The sequence below is a fragment of the Mastacembelus armatus genome, chromosome 1, assembly GCF_900324485.2.
Source record: "Mastacembelus armatus chromosome 1, fMasArm1.2, whole genome shotgun sequence".
NCBI lineage: Eukaryota > Metazoa > Chordata > Actinopteri > Synbranchiformes > Mastacembelidae > Mastacembelus > Mastacembelus armatus.
Window position 1 is genome coordinate 23,279,729 of NC_046633.1, and position 27,940 is coordinate 23,307,668.

Here is a 27,940-nt window from a genome sequence, read left to right on the forward strand (position 1 = left end):
GTCCTGTAGATGGATTTGTATAGGCTATTCCTAAAAGTTCCTGTTGTAAAGCACTGGGTAAGTCTTTTCATAAGCACATGGTACAAAAAACTGTTATTGACAGAAGCCCATTAAAACCTCATTACATTTTCAGCCATACAGTAATAGCAGCACACTGTGGCCAAGTACATTGTGTTGGAGCTTGCCGGTGTGGTTGCAGGTCTAATGGAAAATTTCAGAACCTTTCAGTGCTGACAGGAAATTAAAGTTATGTAGAGCGTAGCATCATCTTAATCTATACATCTCAACCCATGTGGTAAAGCATGCTAATATGGCTCAAAATGACCCCGTTGTGTTCAAAGTAAAAGGGAATGGAAAAGCACACACAATATTTTGACTAATTAATTCAGCCCTTCTCCTCCAGTCCTTGATGCCACTCATGTTGTATATCAATATTAAAGCGTGAATGAAAAGATGAATGATAATTAAAATCCAAAATCTGTCTCTCAATATGTCCACTTTGTCAAACTGGATCAAAAATATTAATAGGTAGGACCTAGACAGAACTCGGCTTATACGTCTTGAAATATTGAGATGTGTATAGTAAATAACCACGGTTGTCTGTGTAGCACAAAGCAGAGTGTCTCTGGGTGAGGAAAACTTCCTTCATGACTTTAAATGCTCTTGTCACACAATGCCAGCCAGGATTTTCTCCAAACAAAAATGTGAGCGTCAAGGAGGGTGGAAACTCTCCCTATGCCTTAGTTTAAAAAGAAATTCTAGGGAACATCTGATAACAGCTGCCATTTCACCTTCAAGATAAAAGACACAGGCACAAGGTAAACACAGTGTACCGAACAAAGAGGAAACAAGGAAGGAATAGACTTTTACTAGATGAAGTGAAGAGGGGGAGAGAACTGTGTATGATACCACTAAAGGTATCAAAAATACTTAGGGCAGGAAGCCAAAGTCTCTAAAGGAAGTGAGTCAGCAGTGCACATTATTGATGGCAGGCTGAAGCTGTAAGTAGTGGAGCAGTGATGAGTGCAAGATAACAAACAGCGCAGGAGAGATGTGCATTGCAAATTAAACATCGTTCAGCATCTATCAGACAGAAAAGCTGAAGGTAAGAGGAAATTTTTTTTGTCGTTAGCCAGCTGGTGTTTGTGCAGCAGACAAAACCTTAATAACAGTAGACTTGATTGTGTTTTTGGGTGCAACGTATGATAATATAAACACAACGTGAGCCACAGCAGCCTTGCTTGGTTTAGACAAGATACTGTACATTACAAAACATCAGAAAGTAATCACAACTCTTGAACAAGTCTGTAGCCTAAGTGAAAATGGCATTTTTTTAGTGTTTATTTTCACCAGAGCTAAAATCTTTCAACGATAAGTTTTCCTCCTAAGTTTTGTCGGCAAACTTATCAAGCCCTGCAGCCATGTGAGAGGTGTTCTCAGTTGGATTAAAATGACATTTCTGATAGTTTTGTTTTGGACCAAATGGCCATGGAGCTACCCCCTTGACATCAAAGCAATGCAGCTGACTTGTCCCAGAATGACTACCTCAGCATGGCACATTTTGAAGCTTTATATAAGTGTAATTTTAAAGTTGTATTTGGCTCAGGCATGGTCCAGTTTTCTCTGAAGGGTAATCAACAAGAGGCGTTTCAGGAAAAGTACCAGCTGGAAGTCCTTTTGGCAAACCGGTGATATTCCTAAGAAACGGAAACCTATTCTAGCAAACTGTGTTTTTTTGTGAGGAAAGAAAGAACCAGTGTAAAGCAGGAATGTGACATTCAGGTTAACCTTGGTTCCTTTCAAATGTAAACAATTGTTCCACATTCAAAAGGTTGATTATGTAACATGATAAAAGCTGTTTTCCACAGGTAAATGAAAAACAGAAAATAAATGGCTACACCCATGAAAAAGAAGTGGTGCTGGGGAGGTAGTGTGCAGTGGGCTTTCAGTCCTTTTTTACTGGGACCAGCTGTTTACTGCAGCTGAAAACAATGTCGTGAAAGCAATTAGTTTGAAATGCTATACAGCGGAGAGCTGAGGGGAAATGTAAAGTAAAGTATTAATTCTCCCTGACCTCATCACTCTGAGAGATAATGTACAAGTGGGCATGTTGTTCATTGCAAATATAAAATACTGATTATTGCTGCTATAAAAGCTACATGATTTATTAGGATAAACTGTAGCAAACCTGTCAGTCTTTCACACAGGACCTTTAAAGGTCAGATGTGCTTCTGTTGTCCCTTCACACACACACACACACACACACACATGCAGAATTGTAAAGCACTTCAGCTATTTCCTACAGAAAAAGAGGAAGAGGGTCTGCAACCTGTAACCTCATGATCTTTCCTGTCCATGTTTCCCTCTCTACTTCTCTTTAGCTTTTTTTTTTTTTGGGATCATGTGCTTTGCTCTTGCATCGTTGCGTTTGACATTTCCCAACACAGCCCTGCAGCTATTCTTTGTATGGCCTCAGTAATTTCAGGTGACTGATTTGACCAGTGAGTCTTTGGCAGTGTCTCTTCTCAAACGTCTATTGATTTTGACTATCACCTAGATTAGAGCTACATTCAGGAGCCACATGGCTCTGACAACAACAGGCGAGCCCTGCTGCTCGCTGCTGAGGATGTCAAATGAAAATGTTAAAGTCAATGAGGAGCATAACCCACTGGATTAAAGTTCAGACAAGCCTGGATGTTTGAAATGAATCTGAATATAAAATAGTGCATATACTTCTGTCATGCTGTCATGTTGGGAAAATATTTGCCTCCCTTCTTTGAAGTTAGGAAAATGAGTGGAAAGCCCACACCTCTCCTTTCCACAGTTTGTTTCACCAGAACAATGATAGCTGGCAATTTTAAACACATCATGGCAGGAACACACATGATGACCATGTGTGTATACATATCTTGCATTGAGGACTTTCAAAGTTGTTCCATTGAGTCTATTAGTGTGTCTTTTACACTTCCTCTCCCCCAATCCCTTGAACCACACACCCTGAAGTGGAAACCATTCTCATCTCCAAACAAGGACACCACTTAACACTTTGAACGTGCTGGGACTGTTGTTGCACGAACATATTATTGATGTTTGTCCTAGTGTTTTTCCATGTTGGTGACCTATAAGGCAAAGTTAATGGATGAAGTTTCCTTTTCCCACCGAGGGAATGGTCCTCAGTCACAGGGTCATGGAGGTGTGAGAGCAATGACAGAGCCCATTTTCATCAGTAGTTCATTTTTTTGCACTATCGCTAATGGACAGGGTTATCATTTATGAAGGGTAATGCCTTTGAAGGGGACATCAGTAGAGGCTAATGATCTGACCGGCACTCTGTTAGTAGCAATTCTCTGTTGGATGACATTTAGAGTCATACCTTTATGAGGCCCTTTCAGTGATGAATGGTGATCTTAGTTGTTAGTGAGTTATGCTGATGGGCAAATGTTGTCAAGAGCTCCACAGTCAATGGTTAATTTACAGTGGAAATGGTGCATCCTGGAGGTGAATGAAAATTTCCATTTGCATTTTCATCCACAGCTTCCCTCTTCTTAATACTTCTTGTCTTATTGCCGGGAGCATGGCTTGTGTCTTCTATGAATAGCAATTGTATATGGAACACATCTGGGATAAACGTCTCCCCTGTGAATTCTCCATTTTCTCACAGTTGCAAAAGTCAAAACAAACAGTTCAATTCTTTCTTTCTTTCTCATGTGAACTTAATTATCAGATATTAGAAACACATGAATGCAGATTTGCAAGTGTTTTCTCAAACACATACGTTTGCTGTAGACACACCATCTCCTCCTCTCATCACTGCCAGATTAAGGTTGCCACAGCGCTGTGTAAACAAAAGTATAAATATTGGACTCTCTCCTCAGCTGTCGGACTGAAATGCATGGTTCTCAGCTTCGCTAAATCACAATGGATGAGTGCCCGGGTGAAGCTGCGAGGCTAATACACACCGTCAGTCCTGCACGTCCAAACATAGTCGGTTCACAGATGGATGAGCCTAAGCTGAGCAGCCATGAGGGAGGTGAGAACACCTACAGTGTAAGGCTGCAGAAATTCTGATAATTGTATATGGAGTCTGGGCTGAAAATGTAATACCAAGGGACAATTTGAGAGAGCATGAAGAGGGATGGCACCCCCTTGGTTAACACAAACACTTCAGTCCATCAGCCTTAACAATAGAAAGAGGAAATGGGTTTCCTTCCTTTTATAGTGAAGGTCTTTAAGCTCTGGAAGTTTGTGTATGGCGTTGTCACTTAACTGAGCAGCAGAACCTATTTAGTCTGTATTCCTATGTCATGACGTTATTTCCCTTTGGACAGACATAATGCATTTAGCCCCCATTATAGTATTAATGTAGCATTGTGGTTCATGTACAGTATTTTGGCAACCCAAAGTTTTACAGTCACATTTTTCAGTCATACGTCTCACATGTCTGGTGGAACAGATATGCTCTTGATTCAATCAGTTCAATTGTCTAGACAGGCAGCGTGTTCACTCTTGTTTTAGCTGTGCTGTATCAAGGTCTGTTTTGTTCATCTGTGTAACTACTGAGCCCTGACTGCTGCCTAAACACCTGAAGTCATGAAGCTGTGTTGTACAGCTGTTATTTTTGTATTTCTTCAGACGGCAGTGTCAAAAATTGAATCTTACTGTGACGCTCCACTGATTTTACATCTAGCTTCAACATGAAGTTCACATTTTAGCTTTTTTTGTCATTATGCCATTGATACATTCATGAAGTTTCTTATCCTTTGATTTTTCATCACAGCAAAACTTTAATTTGTCTGCTTCATGACCAAATGCCTGCAAAATGATTTGATGCTACGATCAACCTCATCTGCACTGTCTGATGATAAAGGATGTTTAAAAATTAAAGAGATGATTTTCATGTTAATAAAACTACACTTCAAGTAATTCTCTTTTCCTCAGATGTTTGTTAGCCCGACACTAGATATAGAATAATATTGTACAACCTCACAAGTGATTTAACTTGCTGACCTTTCTGCTTAGACTGACAACAATTTTAACATAACAATCCCTTTTGATATAGTCAAAAACAGGATTTTACAACACCCATGGACAATTGGAAAACTTACTTGTACTGCAAACAAAAGCGTATGGACGTCTGTACAGTCTTGTTATTAAACTGCAGAATGCAATACAAATTAGATAAGTCCTATTATTATTATTATCATCTTCTTTAAACACCCTGGTCTCAGTGAACATTGGAGTCTGTGGAGAACATGAAAATAGTTATGTCTGTATGAGGCTCACAGCTTGAAATCAGAGTCTGTTCAGATATTGTTTGAGTCTAGACAAATTTGTCTGTTTTAATGGAAAAATGTGTATGAAAAGGGGAAAAAGTGTCAAAACAAGAATGTTTTTAACTGCTTCCTCCACTCTAAACTCTGATCAGACTGTCAGGTCATTTGAATGGGGATACAAAGGGGAACACAACTTTAAATATTTAAAAAATTATGAACTACACTATAAACGAAAAAGTTCAGATAAAAGTCCTAATGAACAAAATGTTTTCACATTAACTTGGCTGTTCAGAAGGTCAAGTTAGTTAGATAGCAATGAATGTGCCAGGAAAAAAAAGAATAGAATTTTGACATAAGAAGAATATATACATTTGCCCTGCAAACCCAACAATTAAAAACAAATTTCTGTGACAGGCATATGGACGGCTCATAACAGGCTGGATGGCATAGAGATCCTGGTGTGATCTCACTGTAATTACCTTAATCATTTCCTATAATTAAGGTGAATATACCCACTTTAAATCTCTGGCAGTGAAAGCCGTGTCTGTACTGTAAGCACTTCAGTGTGAAGTAGTTGTCTGAGTGTTGTTAATCACACAGGGGGTCATCTTTTTCACTGAGGCAGTTTGAACCACATTTAATCATCCTACCATAAAATACCTCTAGAAGCCAGAATCTCATCTGGGAGTCGAGCCAAAATAAAAGATATTTTGGGAGTAGTAATGCTGGAATAACATATCAGCAACTGCAAAGTGCAAGTGGGACAGAAGAGGCTAATCCTCAAACATTGGCATCAAAGTTTGAGCGTGGCTCTACGTTTGCTAAGAAGGTAGGCCAGCTACCCTGTATGCTCTGAGCCAGATTAGCTTCCTGACTCGCTGCAAAAAACATGTCTCTGATCCTTTCAGAGCTGGTCTCAGAATGATAACCTCTTACTCAAACATAAATTTGTCCTGCATCAAAACTGATGATGACACCAGCAGGCTCACCAGAAGCATATGATATGTATTTAAATATTAGATTTATTTCTTTTGCAATCCAAATAAATGACAACAAGGATACTGGAAATGGATGTTCCAGAAAATAGAGACTTAATTACACAGAACAATGATGTGGAGCTCAAGTATAACTTGTGTTGTTTAGTTGTCTATGAATTGTGCTATATAAACAAACTTGCCTTGCCTATAACAGTCCACTTCCAAGAACAGTGACAATCTGTTAGGGCTATTAACATCACTGTGACAACTTATACTGTGCTACTGCTTATTAAACCATACGACTAAAGGCGTTTGAATAGAAAAGCTATGCAGTCACTGGAAGAACATGGAAACTCAGTATGGCTTAGTGTCACATATTTACTGTTTAAGTCGAGATTTTCTAATTTGCTGCAGAAGACAATCCATTTTCTTGCCATGTCACGGTTATCAGGCACAAGTTCATGTTTTGTGGTTTTCTTGATACAAACGATGTGAAGCAGCAGCACTGATCTAGAGTTCTCTCAGTTGCTTTTTCACTCCAGTTTTCTTAGAAATTATGTTATATCGAAGCCCTGTCCTTGATGCAGTGAGTACAAAATGTAGAGGTCTGATGGATGGGCGTTCATGGTTTTTCATTTTCATTCATTGTTTTTAGACAATAAAGACAATAAAGTATATTAATTAAGCTGTACCAGTACAACGTTACCCATGATGCAACTTGACCACCAACCATTAATGTTAATTAATGTAGCCTCGAGTCTCTAGCCTCAGGCAGAATTGAGGGACAGGCTATAGAGAACAGGTCTTTCTTCACACATGCAGCAGTATTTCTGAACATCTATAAACAAATTCTGATTTGTGAAATTCAGTGGGTTTTCCCTTTTATTGCTGTTACTAAGTATTTTAGAAACATTTTTTAGAAATGTTACATAACATAATAATAATGCAGATATCCATTATCAACCTTCCTTTCTGATAATAGGGTTGAGTTTAGGCTCTGTAATCAGTCACTTAATTAAACTTGTAGTAATGTTTAAAAAGTGTATACTGTCTTTTTAAAAAATATTTTAAAACTTTGTACAGCATTCTGCTGCGTTAAAGGTATCACATCTTTAATGTCAATAGCGATACCCTTTTCATTCTAGGATGGTTATGGTTTACTCTCCGGTCTTAAGTCTCTCAAAATCCTGCTCCTGCCAGCTGTGGCATGCAGCTGCACTACAATCAAGAATATTCTTTCAGATCCTTTTGATGCTTGAAACCGCCTGTAGATTATGGTGAAATTAATTGTATCATGAGGCCACAGATGGAAAAGCACAATGCTTATGAGTGACTCATTTTTCATGTAGGTAGCTGCAGCTTTTTCTAACAACAAGGGGGTAATTTCTCATACAGTATAGCTTTGTGTACCTCAGTACAATGGGCAGACCACCCGGCAATGATGTTGAGATCTTTCAAACATCATGATCCTCGAATCTGATCCAATTATCTGCATTCATGACTCAAAATTGTACATTTTTATTTGATGGGCAGTGGATTTTTCCAAATGAAATAACATTGATGAAATGCATGTTATAGTGGTAGGTAAAAAAGCTAATCATTAGCATTTCCTCTTTATATTATCTTTCTGGTCTGCCGCTTTTCATTGAAAAAGGTCATTATGACTGTAAAAAAAAAACTACAGTATAATGAAGCATTTGCAGCATTAACTCCTCTTCCAGAAGTTCACGCATTCAGAGACCAGATCTAAAAATACAGTGAGTAAACAGACAAATCGAACAATAACTATAATGTGGCTCTCGCTGACATGAAGTATAGATTGACTCTAAAGCCTTGCAGTCAAATGTAAGAGTATACAAGGGTAAACATCTATACTTACAGTATACACATATTGTTCATTGCATAAACATATTTCTGTCAATAAAGGGTTTAGAATAAGCGGCATAAAACATATTTAAAAAGTAAATAAATATTTTTGCACTAAATTCCAAATTGATGGCTCATGTTAAACCATCTGCCTGTGCAAAAACCCTGCACAAATCAAAGCAAAATGAAAAAATGTGTCAGGATCGGTGTTTTTGAGTTCCTGTTTTGTGCTTTTATCTTGTAGGTTCATTTGGGATGTGGTTTTGTTTTGTCTTTTTCCACTTTGCTTTGACCCAACTTGTTGATTGTTTTCACCTGTGCCTCGTTTGTGTTCTTCCCTTCATGTACCTCGTTTCTGTCTCAGTTCCTTGCTAGGTCATCTGCCCTCATATGTGTTTGTCTGCCATTACTGCCAGATCTGCCGTCTCTGCCTTTTGTTCTCCTGGGTTTCAGTTAAGTTTTATCTGCCTCTGTTGTATGTGTGTTTCACCATGTCTCGTCTTCTTGTTTACCTAGCCACATGTTTAGTCCCTCTTGTTTTTGCTTTGTCCCTTTAGTCTGTGCGTTTGTTTGTGTGAGTCTGGTGTGTCCTCCGAGGTGTGGGTGACCCCAGGCCTTCGACCTTGTCGTTTGTGTGAGTCTGGTGTGTCCCCGAGGTGTGTGTGACCCCAGACCTTTGATCGTGTTTGTTTTCCCCCTTGGTGTGTGAGTGTGTGACCTTGACCCTCTTGTCTCGTCTCCTTGGTTTGTGTTGTCTTGACCCTTGGCCTATGTACCTGTGTCCCTTTAGTTCTCTAGGTTCATGTTTTGGCTTTTTGAGTTCTGTCTAAAATAAAGTTTCGTTTTAACCTTGAGTACCAGAGTGGGCAATCCTTGGTCCGATTCCTAACCCCCCCCCCCAACAGCAACCCTGACAGTATGACCTAGCCAAACTAAAAAAGCAAATGGACCATGCCCATTTTTTCCACCTCCCTGGTACAAACCGTGCCCAGTAGTTTTTTGCTGCCTTGCCCACATTGTTCACCACAGACAACCCAGGATTTTTTTTATTGGCCACCATGTCCTCTCGATGCCTCAGGCGAAACCAGAGAGAGGTTATTCAACAACTCCGTTCCTGCCCCCCTTTAGCCACAGCCGTGGACTGTTTGAGAATGGGAACCTTCATTACCCGTACCTTTCCCTCCTCGCCATGTACACCACAGCATCATGCCCAAGCCTCTGACCAGGTGGATATTCTCACCTGGTTCACCGACCAAGTGCGGAAGCATGAGCCGCGATACGCCATAGGGTCCTGGTTAGAGGACCCCCTAGACAGCGAATACTCATCAGACGATTCCATGGATGACCCCTCTACCTACGTCCCAATAATGCACTTTGGGGGTCACCCACTACAGCCCCTATCATGCCCAAGGCGCTGAAATCGTCGCCGTTCCAGGCAGCAAACCCCGGTGCAGCCTGCGAAGTACCAGCCACAGCCTTCGGTCCCGCAGCCTTCGCCTGTTCCCTGGTACACCGTCACGCCCGAACCTGCCCCCAGCGATTCGGACTGGGAGACCCTCGACGAGAAAGAGGACGAGGGGCCCTTCAACGAGGGAAACAGCCTCATCTGGAACCCAGCTCCACAGCACCCAGCTCGTCCCTCGCCACAGCAGTCTCCCTCGCTACAGCATCCAGTTTCACACTCCCCAGCACCGCATTCTCCAGTGCCGCCTCCAGTGCCGCCTCGCCGGTCATCGCATCCAGTACCACCCCAGCGGTCTGAACCGGAACTACCGGAATGGCCGGAACCTCCAGAGCCACTCAGATGGCCAGAGCTGCCAGAAGGGCCCGAACCACCGGAACGGTCACAGTCCTTACCGTGTCCAGACCTGCCCAAGCTCCCGGAGTTTCCTGGATTGTCCACCTTCCTCTATCTCCCAGAGTTCCCACATCTGCCTCATCTGCCAGAGCTTCCTCTGCAGCAGCCAGATCCTCCAGAGTACCCACCGCCGTCTCAGCTGCCAGAACGACTGGATTGGCCGGAACCACTGGACTGGCCTGAACTGCCACAGTCTCCAGAGCTTCCGGATCAGCCTCAGCTTCCAGATCCGCCTCACCTTCAGCTTCAGCTTCCAGATCTGCCTCAGCTTCAGCTTCCAGATTCGCCTCAGCTTCAGCTTCCGGGTTCACCTCAGCTTCAGCTTCCAGATCCGTCTCACCTTCAGCCTCAGCTTCCAGATCCACCTCAGCCTCAGCTTCAGCTTCCAGATCTGCCTCAGCTTCAGCTTCCAGATCTGCCTCAGCTTCAGCTTCCAGATCTGCCTCAGCTTCAGCTTCCAGAGCTGCCTCAGCTTCAGCTTCCAGAGCTGCCTCAGCTTCAGCTTCCAGAGCTGCCTCAGCTTCAGCTTCCTGATCCGCCTCAGCTTCAGCTTCCTGATCCACTTCACCTTCAGCCTCAGCTTCAGCTTCCAGATCTGCCTCAGCTTCAGCTTCCAGAGCTGCCTCACCTTCAGTCTCCGCAGTCTCCGCAGTCTCCGCAGTCTCCGCAGTCTCCGCAGTCTCCGCAGTCTCCGCAGTCTCCGCAGTCTCCGCAGTCTCCGCAGTCTCCGCAGTCTCCGCAGTCTCCGCAGTCTCCGCAGTCTCCGCTTCCAGAGCTTACACAGCCATCTCAGTTGCCAGATCTTCCCGAGCGTCCACAACCATCTCAGCTTCCAGAGCGTTCACAGCCGTTTCTGCTCCCACCAGAACTGCCCCGAGTCCACGCCCGCCGGAGAGGCCGCCTGCCAGAGAGGTCTCGGACCCTCGCCCGCCGGAGAGGCCGCCATTACTGTCTGCCATTTGTCTGCCATTACTGCCAGATCTGCCGTCTCTGCCTTTTGTTCTCCTGGGTTTCAGTTAAGTTTTGTCTGCCTCTGTTGTATGTGTGTTTCACCATGTCTCATCTTCTTGTTTACCTAGCCACATGTTTAGTCCCTCTTGTTTTTGCTTTGTCCCTTTAGTCTGTGTGTTTGTTTGTGTGAGTCTGGTGTGTCCTCCGAGGTGTGGGTGACCCCAGGCCTTCGACCTTGTTGTTTGTGTGCGTCTGGTGTGTCCCCGAGGTGTGTGTGACCCCAGACCTTCGACCCTTGTTCGTTTGTGTAAGTCTGGTGTGTCCCCGAGGTGTGTGTGACCCCAGACCTTCAACCCTTGTTCGTTTGTGTAAGTCTGGTGTGTGTGACCCCAGACCTTCGACCTTGTCGTTTGTGTGAGTCTGGTGTGTCCTCCGAGGTGTGTGTGACCCCAGGCCTTCGACCTTGTTATTTGTGAGTCTGGTGTGTCCTCCGAGGTGTGGGTGACCCCAGGCCTTCGACCTTGTCGTTTGTGTGCGTCTGGTGTGTTCCCGAGGTGTGTGTGACCCCAGACCTTCGACCCTTGTTCGTTTGTGTAAGTCTGGTGTGTCCCCGAGGTGTGTGTGACCCCAGACCTTCGACCCTTGTTCGTTTGTGTGAGTCTGGTGTGTCCCCTAGGTGTGTGTGACCCAGGCCTTTGACCTTGTTCGTTTGTGTGCGTCTGGTGTGTCCCCGAGGTGTGTGTGTGACCCCAGACCTTCAACCCTTGTTCGTTTGTGTAAGTCTGGTGTGTGTGACCCCAGACCTTCGACCTTGTCGTTTGTGTGAGTCTGGTGTGTCCCCTAGGTGTGTGTGACCCAGGCCTTTGACCTTGTTCGTTTGTGTGCATCTGGTGTGTCCCCGAGGTGTGTGTGTGACCCCAGACCTTCAACCCTTGTTCGTTTAAGTCTGGTGTGTGTGACCCCAGACCTTCGACCTTGTCGTTTGTGTGAGTCTGGTGTGTCCCCTAGGTGTGTGTGACCCAGGCCTTTGACCTTGTTCGTTTGTGTGCGTCTGGTGTGTCCCCGAGGTGTGTGTGTGACCCCAGACCTTCAACCCTTGTTCGTTTGTGTAAGTCTGGTGTGTGTGACCCCAGACCTTTGACCTTGTCGTTTGTGTGAGTCTGGTGTGTCGTCCGAGGTGTGTGTGACCCAGGCCTTTGACCTTGTTCGTTTGTGTGCGTCTGGTGTGTCCTCCGAGGTGTGTGTGACCCCAGGCCTTCGACCTTGTTCGTTTGTGTGCGTCTGGTGTGTCCTCCGAGGTGTGTGTGACCCCAGGCCTTCGACCTTGTTATTTGTGTGAGTCTGGTGTGTCCTCTAGGTGTGTGTGTCCCCAGGCCTTTGACCTCGTTTGTTTTTGTGAGTCTGGTGTGTCCCCGAGGTGTGTGTGACCCCAGACCTTTGATCGTGTTTGTTTTCCCCCTTGGTGTGTGTGACCTTGACCCTCTTGTCTCGTCTCCTTGGTTTTTGTTGTCTTGATCCTTGGTCCGATTCCTAACCCCCCCAACAGCAACCCTGACAAAATGTCCATGCAGTGTGACATATTCAACTCAGAATTGCCTTTTAAAGCGTCACTTTGTTTATATTTGCTTGTAAACAGGTATCGTGTCAGCTGACATTGCTGACAAAAGCAAAACATCTTCCACACACATTAAATTACCAGATGGGGGATGTGGAGAATATATTGAAGTAAACTGAAAACAAATTTCAGAGGATATTCATTTAGGTGATTTCTGTTTTATACAAGACTGAGTCCAGCCCCCGGCCCACACTTCTCATCTATACAATTCATATTATTTCTTTTCACTGCAAAACTGTACATAACTCTCATAAACCAATCAGAGGGTTCTTCCCAACCCTGAGTACTCCAGTAGACATTAACTGTGTGATAGCTGTTTTTATGGCTTGAGATTGGGCCGAGGAGTGTGTTTATGGGTGCAGTGAAGCTTCTAGATCAGCTCATAAATGTGATCCATGATTGTGTGTGATGGAGTTGTCCTTAAAGTTTAAGGGCTCAAATAGAGGGCACAGACAGTGTAGTTAGAGGAGGGACCACAGCAGAGTCATGTTATGTGTCAGTTTGGTTTGAGCACCAGGAGAAAACTTAATAGTAGAGTCCAGCCTGGAGTTCAGGCTCATGAGTAAACTGAAATAACAGAAACATTGTGAACTGGGAATGTTGAGAAAGGGATATATTATCCTGCAGATAAATCTGCCCAGCATTGGCTATGAACACTGTATTGCATTTGCAAATAGCATTTGTTTCATTAACAGCTATTTAACACATCATTATTAGCTAAAGGTCACCTTTGAGAAAATATGTTGTAAGATGTTTTTGGGCAGGGGTGTCATGTCACGCACTGGTGTATTATAAGTAAACAAAGGTCTAAATAGACATTTAATTATAACAAAACAATATATACAGCATATGCAGATCTTCTAAACTAAAAAAAATGTAATCCTGTACTTTTATTAACTTTATTCTCTGTGTTCCCATAATAACTGCATCATATTTTCTGTCAAGCTGTGCATTAGTTCCATTACAGATCAGGTGGCAGGACAAAGTGTACTGTCTCTTTAAAACGACATTTAACTTCTTATAAAACACAAAAACAAATGTGACTGTAAAGCATTGCAGAATAGCTTCAAATATGAAATATCTGTATTATATCTGTAACTACGAGTTTAGAATATTAAAAATTCCCTAGCTTAAGAGAACAATGGTGCATTTAAGTGGCTTTCAATAGGCTTTGCATTTGATATTGTCTACAAGATTCATCATCATTATATCTTTGAATGGTGCAGGATTTAGTGCCATCTAGTGGTAAAGAATACAACCTTCAAAGAAACCCTCACAATCCACACCCCTGTTTCCAGGCGTGAAGGAAGGTACAGTGGCTGTGAAATCTCATATCAAAATGAGATTCCCCGTCTTGAGCTAGTGTTTTATTTGTCCTTTCTAGGCTACTGTATTAGCATGGCAATGTAAGATGGCTGCTTTCATGAAAGGAGACCGGCTCCCTATCTAAGATTAAGAAAATGTAATGGTAGCTATTTATTGGTGATTACACACTGACAACATATTTATGAACACTATATTATATTTCTGATAATAGGTCGCAGTAAATATTACACATTGAACCATCACTATGATGTTTAGACCTCACCTAAATATATTATTCTACTTTTTCACATTGTCATCTTTGACATTTATGTTACTAGAAAATTTATCAGAGTAAAGAGTCAATTTAAATCAAGTCAAGTGAAATAAGTCCATGTTGGTTCAAGCATATAGACTTCAGATACAATAAAGTGAAGCAATGCTCAGCTTCTGGTGTGTTTAACACACCTGCTCAGGCTTGACATGAAAAGGAAAGCATTCAAGGTTCATGTGAGCTGAAGGTGTGGCAGTAGGTGTGGGGAAAACTAAATAACGTGGCTACTAACTTGACCCAGATAATAATGTGCTGAATAGAAAGCAGACGATGTTTTCATAGTGTTCTGGCGTCTGAGCCAAATCCTTCATGAATATTGTACTGTTTATTTACCTGAACCTGAATTCATAACGAGCCAGTTTTGGTGAGAGGATATTGCTTCATAAATTGTTCATAAATCTTTCTGGGATTAATACACAACATCATTTTAGAGACAGATTTATATTGAGACCCAAGAAGGGAATTCTGCAAGCATCTAAAAATGAGAAATAACTTCTCTCAGCACTGAACCACAGGACTAGACTTTGTTTAGAAAAATCTAAATCTCAAAGGCAAACGAGAGTCAAAGAAGTTATATTTGCTTTCTGTTGCCAAAAGGTCTAAAAAACAAACGTGGTGTATACGAAGCAGTTTACATACCAACCTAAGGTATCTATACAAGACTAAAACATCCACTGACTCTTCAAACATACAAATCCTCCCCGTTTAGGACATTATGATCCTGATTTTCATGTGTTGACCAACTTCAAATTTGAGTCTGTGAGTAGTAATTTATAGTTTTTAACCACAGCAATCTGTATCTGAACACAGCCTTTGGAACTTGATTGAAATAACTTTTTTGAATTGATTGAAAACTGAACAAAATATATTTGTTCTAGGGATATAATTTAAAACACGGAGGCTTCGGATCAGTTGCCAAGAACACCGCAAATGACATTTTAAATGGAAGGTTCTGTAGGATGTTTAGAGTTAAATGTCAGCATGACTTAGATTCTATTGCTGACGCTGAGCTTTAGTGAGGCTTTGGAGGGGGTTTAAGAGCTAAAGTTTTCAACAGGAATTATGTGTGCTGCTTGTACCAGCACCGTCAAGGCTCAGAAGATCAACAGCTTATTTTAAAAAGGTTCAAGAAAACACTTAGATTCTGCCATTTTAAAATCTTTCACCCTTTGTTTGGTGTTATTTTACTTTAGAAAACATTGATAAACACTGATCTCCGAACATGTCAGTGTGAATGTTTCAGATATTTGCGAGCCACAAGTCAACAGTGACATCTAGGAAAGGTTATATACATAGTTTTTTTTTAGAACACAGTCATGCCACATGACACTGTGGGCAAAAAAGTTTTGATGCTGTGACAATCAGCTCCTAAATAAAAACAAACAAAAATAATGACATAATCGTTCACCAATCTGCAGTCTACTAACAACCAGTCCGAAGTGCGAGTCAAATGTACAGTAACTGAACTCCTGAGAGCAGAACTGCTGTCAAACTTTGTTTACCAGATGCTAAACATCAGCACTTTAAATCATGTCAAACCCACAAATAAATCTTAGGATTATGGATAATCTAGTCCCCTAGAGCAATTAAGTGCAGGATAAAACTCAACCTGCCATGTAACTAAGCTGCAGTGTCACAGGGTTGCAGGGTAGAAAATGCCAGCTAGTTTGACACTGTGTTTTTTCTTTGCAGTATGAGTCAGTGAGTAAAAACATTTCTGTATCTCACATGTCTGTGAGTGTGTACACACACAGCTGTAAATGAATTACAGACAGCGCAAAACATGAACCAGTTCCAGGGCTTCAGATTCTCACTGGCCAAAAGGCCACAGGTTTAATCTACATTATTTAGTTTGTTTAATTGTGGTTCTTTTGGGAATAAGTACCAGCAGTCATAGAAAAAAGAAAATGATAAGGGCTTTAATGTATCATTTTGGTTTAGTGCAACCTTTTGTTTTTGTAGTGTTGGCCATCGTTCCTATTGCTAATAGCAGCTCACTGGGTCAGATGTGAGAACACAGCAGCACTACTCAAAAGGAGCCAGACACTGCATACAGGCTTTAAACAGTCCTGGTAACACTTTATTTTATGAGCTTGTAATTTTCCTAATAGTATCCTAGGGATTGGAAATACTAATAGCATTTGTTACTGTCTAGATTACCTTGGCAATTAAGTGGGATTCATTTATTGCATGAGTTTCAATTGCACAGTATTTCTGTTTGCCTATAATCAATTCCAAACTAGAGAGTCCTAGTAAATAATTTAGAAATTATTTAGAATTTACCGACATGTAAACTACAGCAGTTAGTTACCAAGACATGCTTGACAGAGAAATCAAAAATGATTATTAAAATTATTAGTAAAGCTGAGTTTTGCAGCATGGTGGCTGAGTGGTTAGCATTGTTGCCTCACAGTAAGAAGGTCGTGGGTTCGCCTTTGCATGTTCTCCCTGTGCTTGTGTGGGTTTTCTCCAGGTACTCTGGTTTCCTCCCACAGTCCAAAAACATGTATGTCAGGTTGATTGGTGACTCTAAATTGCCCATAGGAGTGAGTGTGAGTGTGTGAGGTTGTTTGTCTCTATGTGGCCCTGTGATGGACTGGTGACCTGTCCAGGGTGGACCCCTGCCTTTCACCCAAAGAGAGCTGGGATAGGCTCCAGCAGATCCCTGTGACCCTGGTTAGGAATAAGAGGGTATAGATGATGGATGGATAGAAGCTGAGTTTTATAAATATTTATTAAACAGATTTCACTTCAACCTGCTGTTCTTTCTGTACTCTCTGTGTTTTCCAGTGCAATGAATTTTTAGTTTTAGTTTTCCTTTTTAGTTTTACTTTCAGATTAAGTTGTTTAGATAATTTTGCTAACCACACACTTCCCTCTTCTTAGTTTGTTGCAGCCAAGTTGGTGGTTACTGTATATCAAGAATTACTGTATACTTTAAGGTGAACAATGGTATTCTAACCACTAAAAATAACCAAAGCCAAGGGGCCACATGTGGCGTAGCGGTAGTGTGCCCATCCATATACGCTCGACTCCGGAGCCGGCCGTCATGTATGCCTGCATGTCTTCCCTTGCTCTCTGCCCTAGTTTCATGTCTCTCTCCACTGTCCTTTCAAATAAAGGCAAAAAATAATCAAAAAAAAAACAACCAAAAAACAAAACCATGAACATAACTGGTCCAACACTACAATCTTTTACTGAGGCCCCATGTTCAGACCTGTCTGATGAGAACCTCTATTTTAGATACCACTTCTATTTTAGTTGATATTGTATTAAAACTGTGGTAAATATGTGAATGTTCCTTATTCACAGCAGAGATTTTGACTTGTCAGTAGAAAACATAAAATTGCTTTTGTTAAGTGTCCCACTAACTTATGGCATGTGCAATACCAGGACTGTTTAAAACTGAGGCAGTAAAACGAATCCAGCCATCTTTCCTTTTCCTACTGTGACACATAAAAATATAGTTTGTGTAAAGTCCTATTCATCATTCTGCCCTTTTCCCACTATCCAGCACTCCTCAGGGTTTCCAGCTTTACCTCATCACCTGACTCCTGCACCCACCTGCACACCTGTTACCAATCACTGTATCAGCTCCCAGGCTTATACAATATATTGACCACTTTCCCTCAGTTCACTGCTAGATGATCGTAATACTGCTGTCATCTCCAGCCTTGCTGTCTTGTCTGATTGGTTTTGAATTATGGACAAATTATCGTTTATTTCAATTCAATTTGCCTGCATCAAAGTCATGCAATTAACCTCATTACCTGTAAAACAAAACCTATACATACCTATATATACCTAGCCAGAGGGGTAAGTAATATTCTAGCACTGGGCTACTGGTTGATAAAAGTTATCATTCAGTGGGAGGAAGTCATGAATAGTATGGGTCAATGTGAATTTAAATACATACTATTAACAGCAAGTGCCTTAAAGGAGAGGCATACATGTATAATACAGTATATCTGTTAATCAGTTAAGGATGGCAGCTATAAAGAGACAGAGAGGTGAGGGAGGTCTGGATTGTGAATAAAAAAAACAACACAAATTATGATACGACCAACACTTCAGCAATAATAGAAGATTTGAAAAATGGGAGGTGTGAATCTGTCAAAACTTGATACTTCAAGAATAAAAACACTGACACTATTCTGCATGTAGGCTGAGCAGCTGATAATGATACAAATAACTTGAGAGAAATACAAGAACTGTAATGTATCAAATGTATTGTATTAAGAGTGAGGTATAATAAAACACTGTATCATAGAAAAAGGGCAGAGAATGGCAAATAGATAAAGTGTCGAGGAAGAACAAAAGCCAAGTGACAGAGTGTAATGAGGTTCAGCTGCTGATTTGACTCTATCTACTGTTGTACTACTCATAAAAACCTGCAGTGAAAAGGGAGGAGAGAAGAAAATACCAGAATTCAGTCTGAAAGAATATTAATAAAGGTCTCTATTATTATACACTTATATAACACAATACAGCCGCCTATGGACGTAGTGCAACCTGAACTACAGCACATAAACTGGAGTTCTGCTGAAGCGCCAGACAGGTTCAGACTGTGAACAGCAGTAAAATAAATGATATTCTGCAACACAGACATTTGGTATTGAATGAAAGGTGTATCTCCCTGAGGAAAAGGGTTCAAGCAGTGATCTGGATCCACTGATAGCTCAGAGCAGATTTGAAGTCTGCACGGCTGCAGCACTGAGCAAAGCCTGCAGCACTCAGTAAACCTGACAGAGTTACTTTATGTGTAGGTACTATAGCAGCCAAGAGACAAAAGATTCACTGGAGCATGTCTGTGTCAGGTAGAAGCCTGGCAGGAAAAAACAACCACTTCTAATGGTTTAGCAGTGTTTCTGCTTGGCTTGTGGAAATGATGCTAATAAGATGAGCCTGCTGACAACTATGTTGTTGAGGATTACTAGATGCAGTTGGCATGTGTGTTGTAACAGGAAAAAGAAAAATATGCACATATAACACAGGATAGTGGATGACGGTTGGTCATGCCTTTGATTTCACTATTTCTTACATCTCAGTAAAGTGCAAGCAAATTGTTGAGGGGAGTCAGAACACTATATGAACTGACATGGCTAATAATTACAATTATTTTCAAAGATAAGAAGTGAAGTGACACTGTTACGGTGAAACAAAACCTTTAAGAGAGGACTGTGGGTTTTTCAAAGGGCCTGACTGTGACTTCTTAGATCACTGTTTTCATCCTGTGTCCTAATAACAGTCAAGTTATTTTTCAGCCATGACCACAGCCAGTCCTGAACTTTAACAAAGCAGCTGTAGTTGCCTCCACAGTCTTATCTATTGGACTGGTCGACTAAGTGTGTTAGTAGCAGATTATATTGCCTTGAGTATGTTACTTGAGGCAGTCTGTCAGATTTTACCCTCTCGAGTCACAAAAGGCTTTATGATAGCTTTTCATATATGTATCGGTACATCCTGAGACTTTGATATGTACAGTAATATCAGTGCAGCTCACCTTTAAACAAACCATAGCTGCACATTAGAAAAGTCTCATATAAATAAACAACATTTTTCATTGTTTAAGAATTGCTGAAAATAAGTTTAAAGCAGTACAAACATACTTATTGAATGGCTTTCTTTTTGAAATCTGCAACTTTTTATTATGATATTTATATGACTAATCCAAATATCTCTTAAATGTATTTCTTCATAAAAACTTTAACAACATACAGAAGATATCAACAAAACAATATGTAATGGAGCAGTGGGGGAAATATTACTTTCAAAGTCACAGTGATCATGAGTCAAGATGTTTACTATCAGCCTTTTAGGTACATCCCAGAGTGACTCATTACATTTACCACAAAGGTCACTTAGAACAGCACTGCCGTAAAAATTGTAATGACTGTATTGATGTGAGTTTATAGCTTCATGACATTGAAAAATGCTGAACTGTAATTGATATTACTATGAGAAAATTATACTACTCTAGGAATGTTAGGGACACAACATTTCATTATGATTGCCAAGTAAACAGCAGAAGCCTGCTGCTCTTATTTTACCACATTGATTTATATTAAAGGTTCAATGTGAAATATTTAGAGGAATCTGTCAGCAGAAATGGAGTATAATATTCATTAATATATTGTCAGTGTGTAATACCAACCATTGAATTTCTTAGTCTTAGACTGAGTCATTAAAATCTACATAGGGGGCAGGTCTCCTCATGTTGCACCACTATGTTTCTACAGTAGCCCAGAATGGACAAACCAAACACTGTCTAGATAAAGAACCACATTTAGTTTTGTGATGGCCACTGTAATTTCCCTCTTGCCTGAAAATGGGGTGCACATTGCATTCTGCAATCTCACCACTAGATGCTGCTAATCTTTCACATTGCACCTTTAAGTTGCTTCTGGAAACATTTATTTCTGTCTGTGCTATTTTCAGCTCATTTGTCTATTTGACTGTTTTCTTAAGTTGCAGAATGTTAAGTTCACAAAATTGCTGGTAAATGTCATCTGTCACACCTGAAGACATGAATTATCTGTAGACATTGCTCTTCTCTCCGTCACTCCATGCCTGCCAGTGCTTAATTAAGCAAAAAGCTACCAGTGACTGTCACACACAGCTCTCTAAACAACATCCATACTGTAAGTGTCATTGAAAACCAGTACGGTGTGAGGATGCATACAGTAGGGAAATGTATTTTCAAAGATCAGTCATGGCAGCACTTCAAAATGAAGTGGAGACCACACAATAACACCTCACTCTTAACATCCCCACTGTGAGCTCTAGCTGTCACAGGTTTTGTATTAGGATACCCATGGCCAGTACAGTTTATTCTTCTTGGCTTATCTAACTGGTAAACTCTCTTAACATAGAATCCCAAGAGTGATATTTAGCCAAAATTTAAATACCTTAGAGACTAAAAATGGGAACAGATTCAAAATGAACCATACAGGTCATGATGGCTGAGATGACCATAATTGATAATAGTTTGTGGATAATGCTCTCAGACAGCATGGGGACAATCCTGTAAAGTTATAAACACATTAAATATCTTTATATCACATACATATATATGAATGAATGTGTCCTGTGAATGTCACAAATATGAGTGTTTGGTTTCTTGTTTGCCACTTGTATTGACCTGTGAAACAAATCAAGGTCTGAACAGTGTGTGTGTGTTTATCTCCACAGCTGCTTCCGATAAAATGACTAATAAACTTACACAAGGTACAATAAACTACTTAACTGACACTTCAGAGCATTTCCCTGTAGCAATTGCCAGAGTTTGAACAATATATCACATAGACATGATGAACTAATGGCTAACTCATCAAAGGCAGTCATACAAGTCACTACTTGTGGCAGCTTCTACAGCTCATGAATAGGCTTTTACTCCCCATCTTTCTGTTTCTCTTTCAGTTGCTTTTGCTCTCACACGCTCACCCACACCATACTTCACTTTCCTTCTTCTTGCTCTTCAGGTTCCAGCACACACCCTCTACAGAGATCAGGCATTAGCTTTCCTGGTAATTTCTTTTCATAATTCCTTAATCATTAACTTTCCCAACTCAGGGCGAAGTCAGAAGGAAGATATATATGCAATGAAAGCACCATAAAGAGACTACAATCACCAGAGAAGAGCTGGGGAGAAGCACCACCAGAGAAGAGCTGGGGAGAAGCACCACCAGAGAAGAGCTGGGGAGAAGCACCAGTCCTCCAGAGGTCAGTCAAAAATAACACTGGACAAAGATGCTGCTTTTTTTATTTAAACATATGGTTGATCAATCTGCCTGATAAGCTGAATGTTTCATTATGCCTGCCAAAATGTAGTAGTGTGCATGTCTTAAAATCTATTTTGACTTGAGTTTTCTCCATTTTACAGAGAAATTCAAAACAGGAAACGATGGGTTTCATAGCATTGCATGTACTCTGTCTTCTGCCCGCATTCACTTTTACAAGACAGGGTATGTGAAACTAGTTTAAAGTCTTTGTTAGTGATGTTACAAATGTGCTGCAATCAAGACATAGCTATTCTGGTTTATATAAGTGTAAAAATGCAATAAAAGAAAGAACAAAGTGTAATCTTATAATACTAAATATAACATTGTGAATATGTTAATTATACAAAGATACAAATGAACTGACAAGATCTCAGTTTAATGAAATCAATATCTGTCTTTTTCTACAGAGATAGTGAAGCTAAGTGCGAGCCCCAGCATTACTGCAGAGTGTGGCAAACAGGTTATTCTACAGTGCAATGTGTCCTCCATGTCTCCAAATGAACTAGCAATAAAACATATGGGATGGTTACAAAACGGAAAAACTTTATGTACCTTGAACAGTGATGGAAACATTGCACACAGGAGAGACAGTCTAAGTGACTTCCACTGTGAGTATGAAAGTCAACAGCTGTCTCTGATTTTTAAAAAACTGCAGCATCTGGAAAGTGGAGACTCCAAGCCCTACATGTGCAAACTACAATCCAACCAGGGAGCTGCACATGTTTATTCAAGAGTGGATATACAAGGTCAGACACCTTTTCTATTCTTATTTAAACACACAGTAATTCGTCTTAACAGCATCTGTAAAACAGCTTTCATGTGTATGAAACTGACGTGTCTCTTTCTCGTACATCTAAACTTTAGATTCTTAAATGTAAGGCTCAGTTTTTATTTAGAGTGCTCTATTAGCAGAAATGAAACACAGTGTTCATAAATATGTTGTCATCAGGGTGTAATCACCAGAAAATACTAACATGCATTTTTAAATCTACATAGGGAGCGGGTCTCCTTTCATGGCTATGCACTGCCATGTTTCTACATTTCCTAATTACAAATTACAAGTGTTGACTTTATTACTGCTTGATACTTGGCCGATTCATGTTTTAAACGTCATAATCTTTTGTAAGAGCATCCTTTGGCTTGTCAGTTCGTAAAATCTCTGACAACCTCAAAAAACTACTCACCTGGAAAACAACTGCAGAGCATCTGAACCAAAAGTAATAATCACACAGCTTAAGTCATTTCTCCGCTTTTATTTTTATTAACTTTTTTAAATGATGTATCACTATGGTACATTACTTTAACAATGACTGAACATTTGCTGCCACAAACCTTGTGGCTTATAAGAAAATGAGTGACTAGATTTGCTTAATTTGTTAAAGTGATTGTAATCTGCACCTCATAAAGCTGAACTAAAGTTAAACTGACCAATTAGACGACCTTTCTTGATGAATGAATAATCTCTGTAGTTAAAGAGGTAATTAATGTTATACGGTTGCAATGAAAAGATTTTTTTTCAGGTTTTGATGAACACATCTTTTGTCTGTAAAAATCCATAGAGAGAACACACACTATTTCCTCCCATTAAGCAAAACCCAAAGCAAAATACCTGGGTTGCTTTTGTGACACATATTGCAAACATATTTTTGTACAGTAAAGACTGTAAATACACAGTTTTTCTTTTCTTTTTTTTTTTTTAGAAAAATTACCACCTGTGCACAAATAAATCTACCCAGCTAATCTACCCAAATGAGGCAAATTTCCTTTGGGGAGAAAAGTTTTAGATTTTCACTTTTTAGTTTGTCTCACATCCCATTGGCCGTGGGCTTCATGACCGACATTGTGGCCAGCCACCAGTGGGCAATCAGCTTACTTCTGGGGAGCTGTCATATCATCCATGTTTTTATTCAGTCTATGGTAAAATCTCAGTATGTAAACAAAACAAAAGACAGTTCCCAAAATGATTCCCAAAGGGAAGTACCTTCTTAAAATCCAGTTTACTGAATCTCTCACTGAATGATGAAAGGAGGAAAAAAAAGATGTTTCAATATAACATTGTCATTTGTGTCTCAATGCAAAGTGACTAGTTAATTGCCAAATAAATTAAAAGTGGAGTAAAAAGTGCAGAAGAGGTGCACAATAAGTGTAAAGCAGTAAAAAATTGGATATACTTTAGCAATGTAAAGGTACTGTAAAACTGCAGTTATTGCAATCACTTTTGGTTTCATGTGCTAAATGAGGTCACCAAATGTCCCTAATGTTTTGTGGATAATACAAAACTCTTCTCTGGTTTTTCCATTCAGAGTGCTGTGGGAATGTTGAGGGTGTTTTAAGCAGTAAGGGTCCTGTGTGCACCTTCAACCACGTCTATCCTGATGGATATGTCCACTGGTTTCATGGCTCACACTATCTCTCAGATGAATCTTTGCAAGTTGTCACAAAACACATGGATAACGAGGGCTGGATGACTATCCGCAGCTTCCTGAAACGGGAAAGTTCAGACGTGCCCTACAACTGTTCCTTGATGGGCACCATATCTGGAAGATACATTGCAAGTACCTTGGTTCATAATTCTGAGGTTCTGGCCAAAGGTAGTAGAATATTTACACATTCAAACAGCAATAGCATCAAATCACAGGGACCTCTAAGTATAATTCTGTCTATTTCAGTCTTACTTAGCATCACACTAAAATAATGGATTTGCAAAAGTATTTTCCATCATGAACTACTGTAAGAAATGACTGGAACGCTGAGTAAAAACAGGTACTTTTTTTTCTTTCAAAATCTAGTCAGTGACTCATCTCGCATGGGTTAAAGGTTTGTTATTCTTCCTCTTGTCTGAAGTGAACAAAGAAATCACACTGTTGAGAAGTGATAAGATAGCTGATAATCATTACAGTGTATAAAATATCTTTGTTGTTGCTATTTCAGTGGACAGTTGTGGATGAGGGAGCCAGGATTATTGGTTTCCTTACATTCATTACATGCAGTACTATTGCCTTCTAGTGCAATTTAATCTTGAGCTATAAACCTTCGTCCCACAGATTATTATTTTCAGGAGTGTATGTGTATTTCTGAAAGAGTCAGATGAAAATATCTGTTGGCAGGTGTGTCCATCATATGTCTCCAGCACATTGTCTATCTGCTCTGTGAATACATGCTTTCTTTGAGAGCCTTGTAAAAAGGCACTCTGTCCATGCAGACCTCAAAAGATGAGATCTGCTGTAAATATCTTTCAGAAACACTGAGGTCTTTGTGCGTGAAATATCAAATAGCCGGAAACATGAGGTCAATGGCTGCATTATGACTGGATGTTGCCCTCTGGTGAACTAGTTATGAATTGCGAATTAAGAAAATATGTGTGTGACTGGGGTGAATAAACTCTGTAAGGTGGACATATATATTAAAAAACAGACTGTCTTACAGTAAATTTCACAGGTGGCAATGTGAAAACACAGCACCAGATCATGTATAGCAACCTGAGATTTAGGGGTAATACTTTGTTTCTTTAAATTTAAAAACTGCCCAGCCAGCATGTGGGCACCATAAGGGTTCAATTTGGGCTGCAAATATGGGTCGCAAGTGGGTGTGTCCACAGTTTGCATGGTGGCCACACCTATATTTGCCCATATGGGTTCAAGCGGACTTCTTGTGGGGCCCAACTGGCCCCACCTAGTCATGTAAGTCATGTAAGTCAATCAGTGCTCAACAGTACAAAAAAAAAAAAAAAAAAGATGGCTATAGATAATTTGTTCTGTTTCCTGATCTTCACCTTGTCTCAAGTCTTTGTATATAACTTGCCCAGCTCTGGGGTGAAAACTCAGCTCAGTGCAGCCTCTTCAGACAGGACATTCAAGGTGCTTTTCAACTCAAAATAACTTTCTGCTAATGGTGTCCCTAAGTTGGGGCCACACAGGGGAAGGCTAAGCTTTTAGTAAGATGTTGCTATAGTGCAGAGCCCACTGGGTAAATTAATACAAGGTCACTTTTGCTATTCCAGTGTATATGGTTCCTCTTAATCCAGAAACAGATACACACATACACGTTTGTTTTTGATCTTCTGTGAGGACTTCACATTGACTTACATTAATTTCACATTGACTGCATGTGTTTCTCACACACACACACACACACACACATATACGGTGAAGTCCTGATATTCTAAGAACTTAAACTGTTGTGATCTTGTGTTGTTGTCTTCAATGTGTTTTTGTTTTTTATATGTTTGCTGAATTTCAGTTCACTTCAGTTTATTCACTTAACATGGTCTGCACAGTCTGCAATCTTCATTAATTATGTCTAATTTAAATTATTATTTTAATGTTTATGAGCCATTAAAGGACTTCTCATCCATGTTAGTGTTGATCTGAGCCAAGTCGAATATTCTATGAACTGCTCAGTCTATCCGTCTGCTAATGAAGTTCACGTGTTACAATAAAAAGCTCAACAACAACTATCAAATGGACCTTGGGATGGAAATGATTTTGTCAAATGAACTTTATCTGGACGAGCTAATAGTCAGTAAAGTAATCCTTTCATCCACAGAGCATCTTGGTTTTCAGATATTACTAAAACTTGTAACATCAACTTCAAACCACAAGAGGGACCAAGTTACACACTTAATATTTTTCCAGAGGACACATGCTGATTTTAGACTGTGCATTGCTGCAGGGCTCAAAAAGTGAAACCAGACCACTTTTTCACTGAATAACCCACAATAAGTGATTCTTTTATGATGAATAAACGATGAAACTAGACAGTGTCAGGTTATTATAAGAATTTGAAAAAAGAAAGAAGATGTGATGACATTGTTATTTGTAAATATATGAGATTAAAAGAATGTTTTGAGTGTACTGCTTGTTACCTTTGCATAATTACAGGGGGAATAAATTGTGTTGGTGTTTCAGCTGAACAGCAGTTCTGTTGCCTCAGCAAACACAGGCTTTGTTGTACATAATCTCTCAATGTTTGAATTTGGTTTCTCGTGCGAGCACCTAATCTGGGCAAAGTACACAGTGGGGCGATCTATTCAGTGAGGTGTGAGTATGCAGGGGTTTCAGGTCAAGTTCCCATGGTAACTGAGCGGGTGTATCATTGTGTGCCCCTAGCTTCATCTGAGCATGTGTCTGGCCAATTATCCCAGTGGGTTGTTATCTCTTTTTAGAGAGGTTTACATTATCACCCTGACAGCCTGGTGCCATTGGTCAGGTGAGCGGCTACAGCTGGTTATAGCCTACATTAGAGGTTATCAAAAGAGACTTGATAAGAAAGTGACAAATAGTGAGGCAGGATGGATGGATGGGACAGAGAAGAGTTACAGGGCAGAGGGGTGGAGGGATGGAAAGAGGAGATAAAAGCTAGATTCTGTCAACAAACAGCTGAGATTTATGTGAGGCACTGACAGCTGTTACCTAACGTTACGGTAAATGGGAGTTGGCCTGGGATTAATTGCCCCCAAGAACACAGGGGTACACAGGGACAAGTGTTACTGCTGACAGCTGTGGCACCATTTCTATATACATGTGTGGGTTTTCTTTCTCTGTTTACAAAACTCTTCTACCAATTTTAACTCATACACACTGAGTTCACACTTCATCCATATTTTATAAAACACACAAATGTGTTTTAAAGCCACAATATTTGTTCACAGCCTGCAGCACTGTACAGGCTGTGTTTCCCTTCTGTTTGGCAATACGAGCTAAGTCAGTTTGTTTACATAAGCAAACAGCAATAACACTATAAAACATTTCATTACAAGCAAATGTCCTGCATTTGACATTTAACTTAAAAAATGATTTACAAGCATTGGCAACAAAATGTACTTAAAGAATCTACAGCAAAAACACTCCTCTTGTTTAATGGACCATGTCAGTGTTATATTGTTTAATTAAATAGATCATACATGAATATATAAGCAGAACCTTAAAGAAGCTATAATCAATATAATCACATATCAAATCACAATGTGAAAACAAAGCCAGTG

At 40.4% G+C, this 27,940-nt stretch overlaps 1 protein-coding gene across 3 annotated transcripts; it reads left to right on the plus strand.

Annotated features, from left to right (window-relative positions):
* Nucleotides 1-999: 999 nt before the first annotated feature.
* LOC113127732 (uncharacterized) lies at nt 1,000-27,070 on the plus strand. Of its 3 annotated transcripts, XR_003295465.1 has the most exons (6): nt 1,019-1,105; nt 3,876-4,030; nt 21,749-21,898; nt 22,059-22,140; nt 22,365-22,703; nt 24,261-27,070. XR_003295465.1 is itself a non-coding variant. In XM_026302467.1 (5 exons), the coding sequence occupies exons 3-5, from the start codon at nt 22,080-22,082 to the stop codon at nt 24,650-24,652; spliced, it is 792 nt and encodes a 263-aa protein (XP_026158252.1). In that variant the 5' UTR covers nt 1,000-1,105; nt 21,749-21,898; nt 22,059-22,079; the 3' UTR covers nt 24,653-27,070. The 3 variants fall into 3 exon arrangements, 2 of the variants coding, with proteins under 2 accessions (XP_026158252.1, XP_026158251.1); XM_026302467.1 differs by lacking the exon at nt 3,876-4,030 and having other exon boundaries at nt 1,000-1,105; XM_026302466.1 differs by lacking the exons at nt 1,019-1,105; nt 3,876-4,030 and having other exon boundaries at nt 21,613-21,898.
* Nucleotides 27,071-27,940: the final 870 nt, after the last annotated feature.

Bases quoted from the DNA above. Each gene is read 5' to 3' on its own strand.
- LOC113127732 (XM_026302467.1), top strand. From the start codon at position 22,080: ATGGGTTTCATAGCATTGCATGTACTCTGTCTTCTGCCCGCATTCACT. The intron at 22,141-22,364 runs GTATGTGAAACT...CTTTTTCTACAG, and splicing joins ATTCACTTTTACAAGACAGG to AGATAGTGAAGCTAAGTGCG. The intron at 22,704-24,260 runs GTCAGACACCTT...TTTTCCATTCAG, and splicing joins TTCAAGAGTGGATATACAAG to AGTGCTGTGGGAATGTTGAG.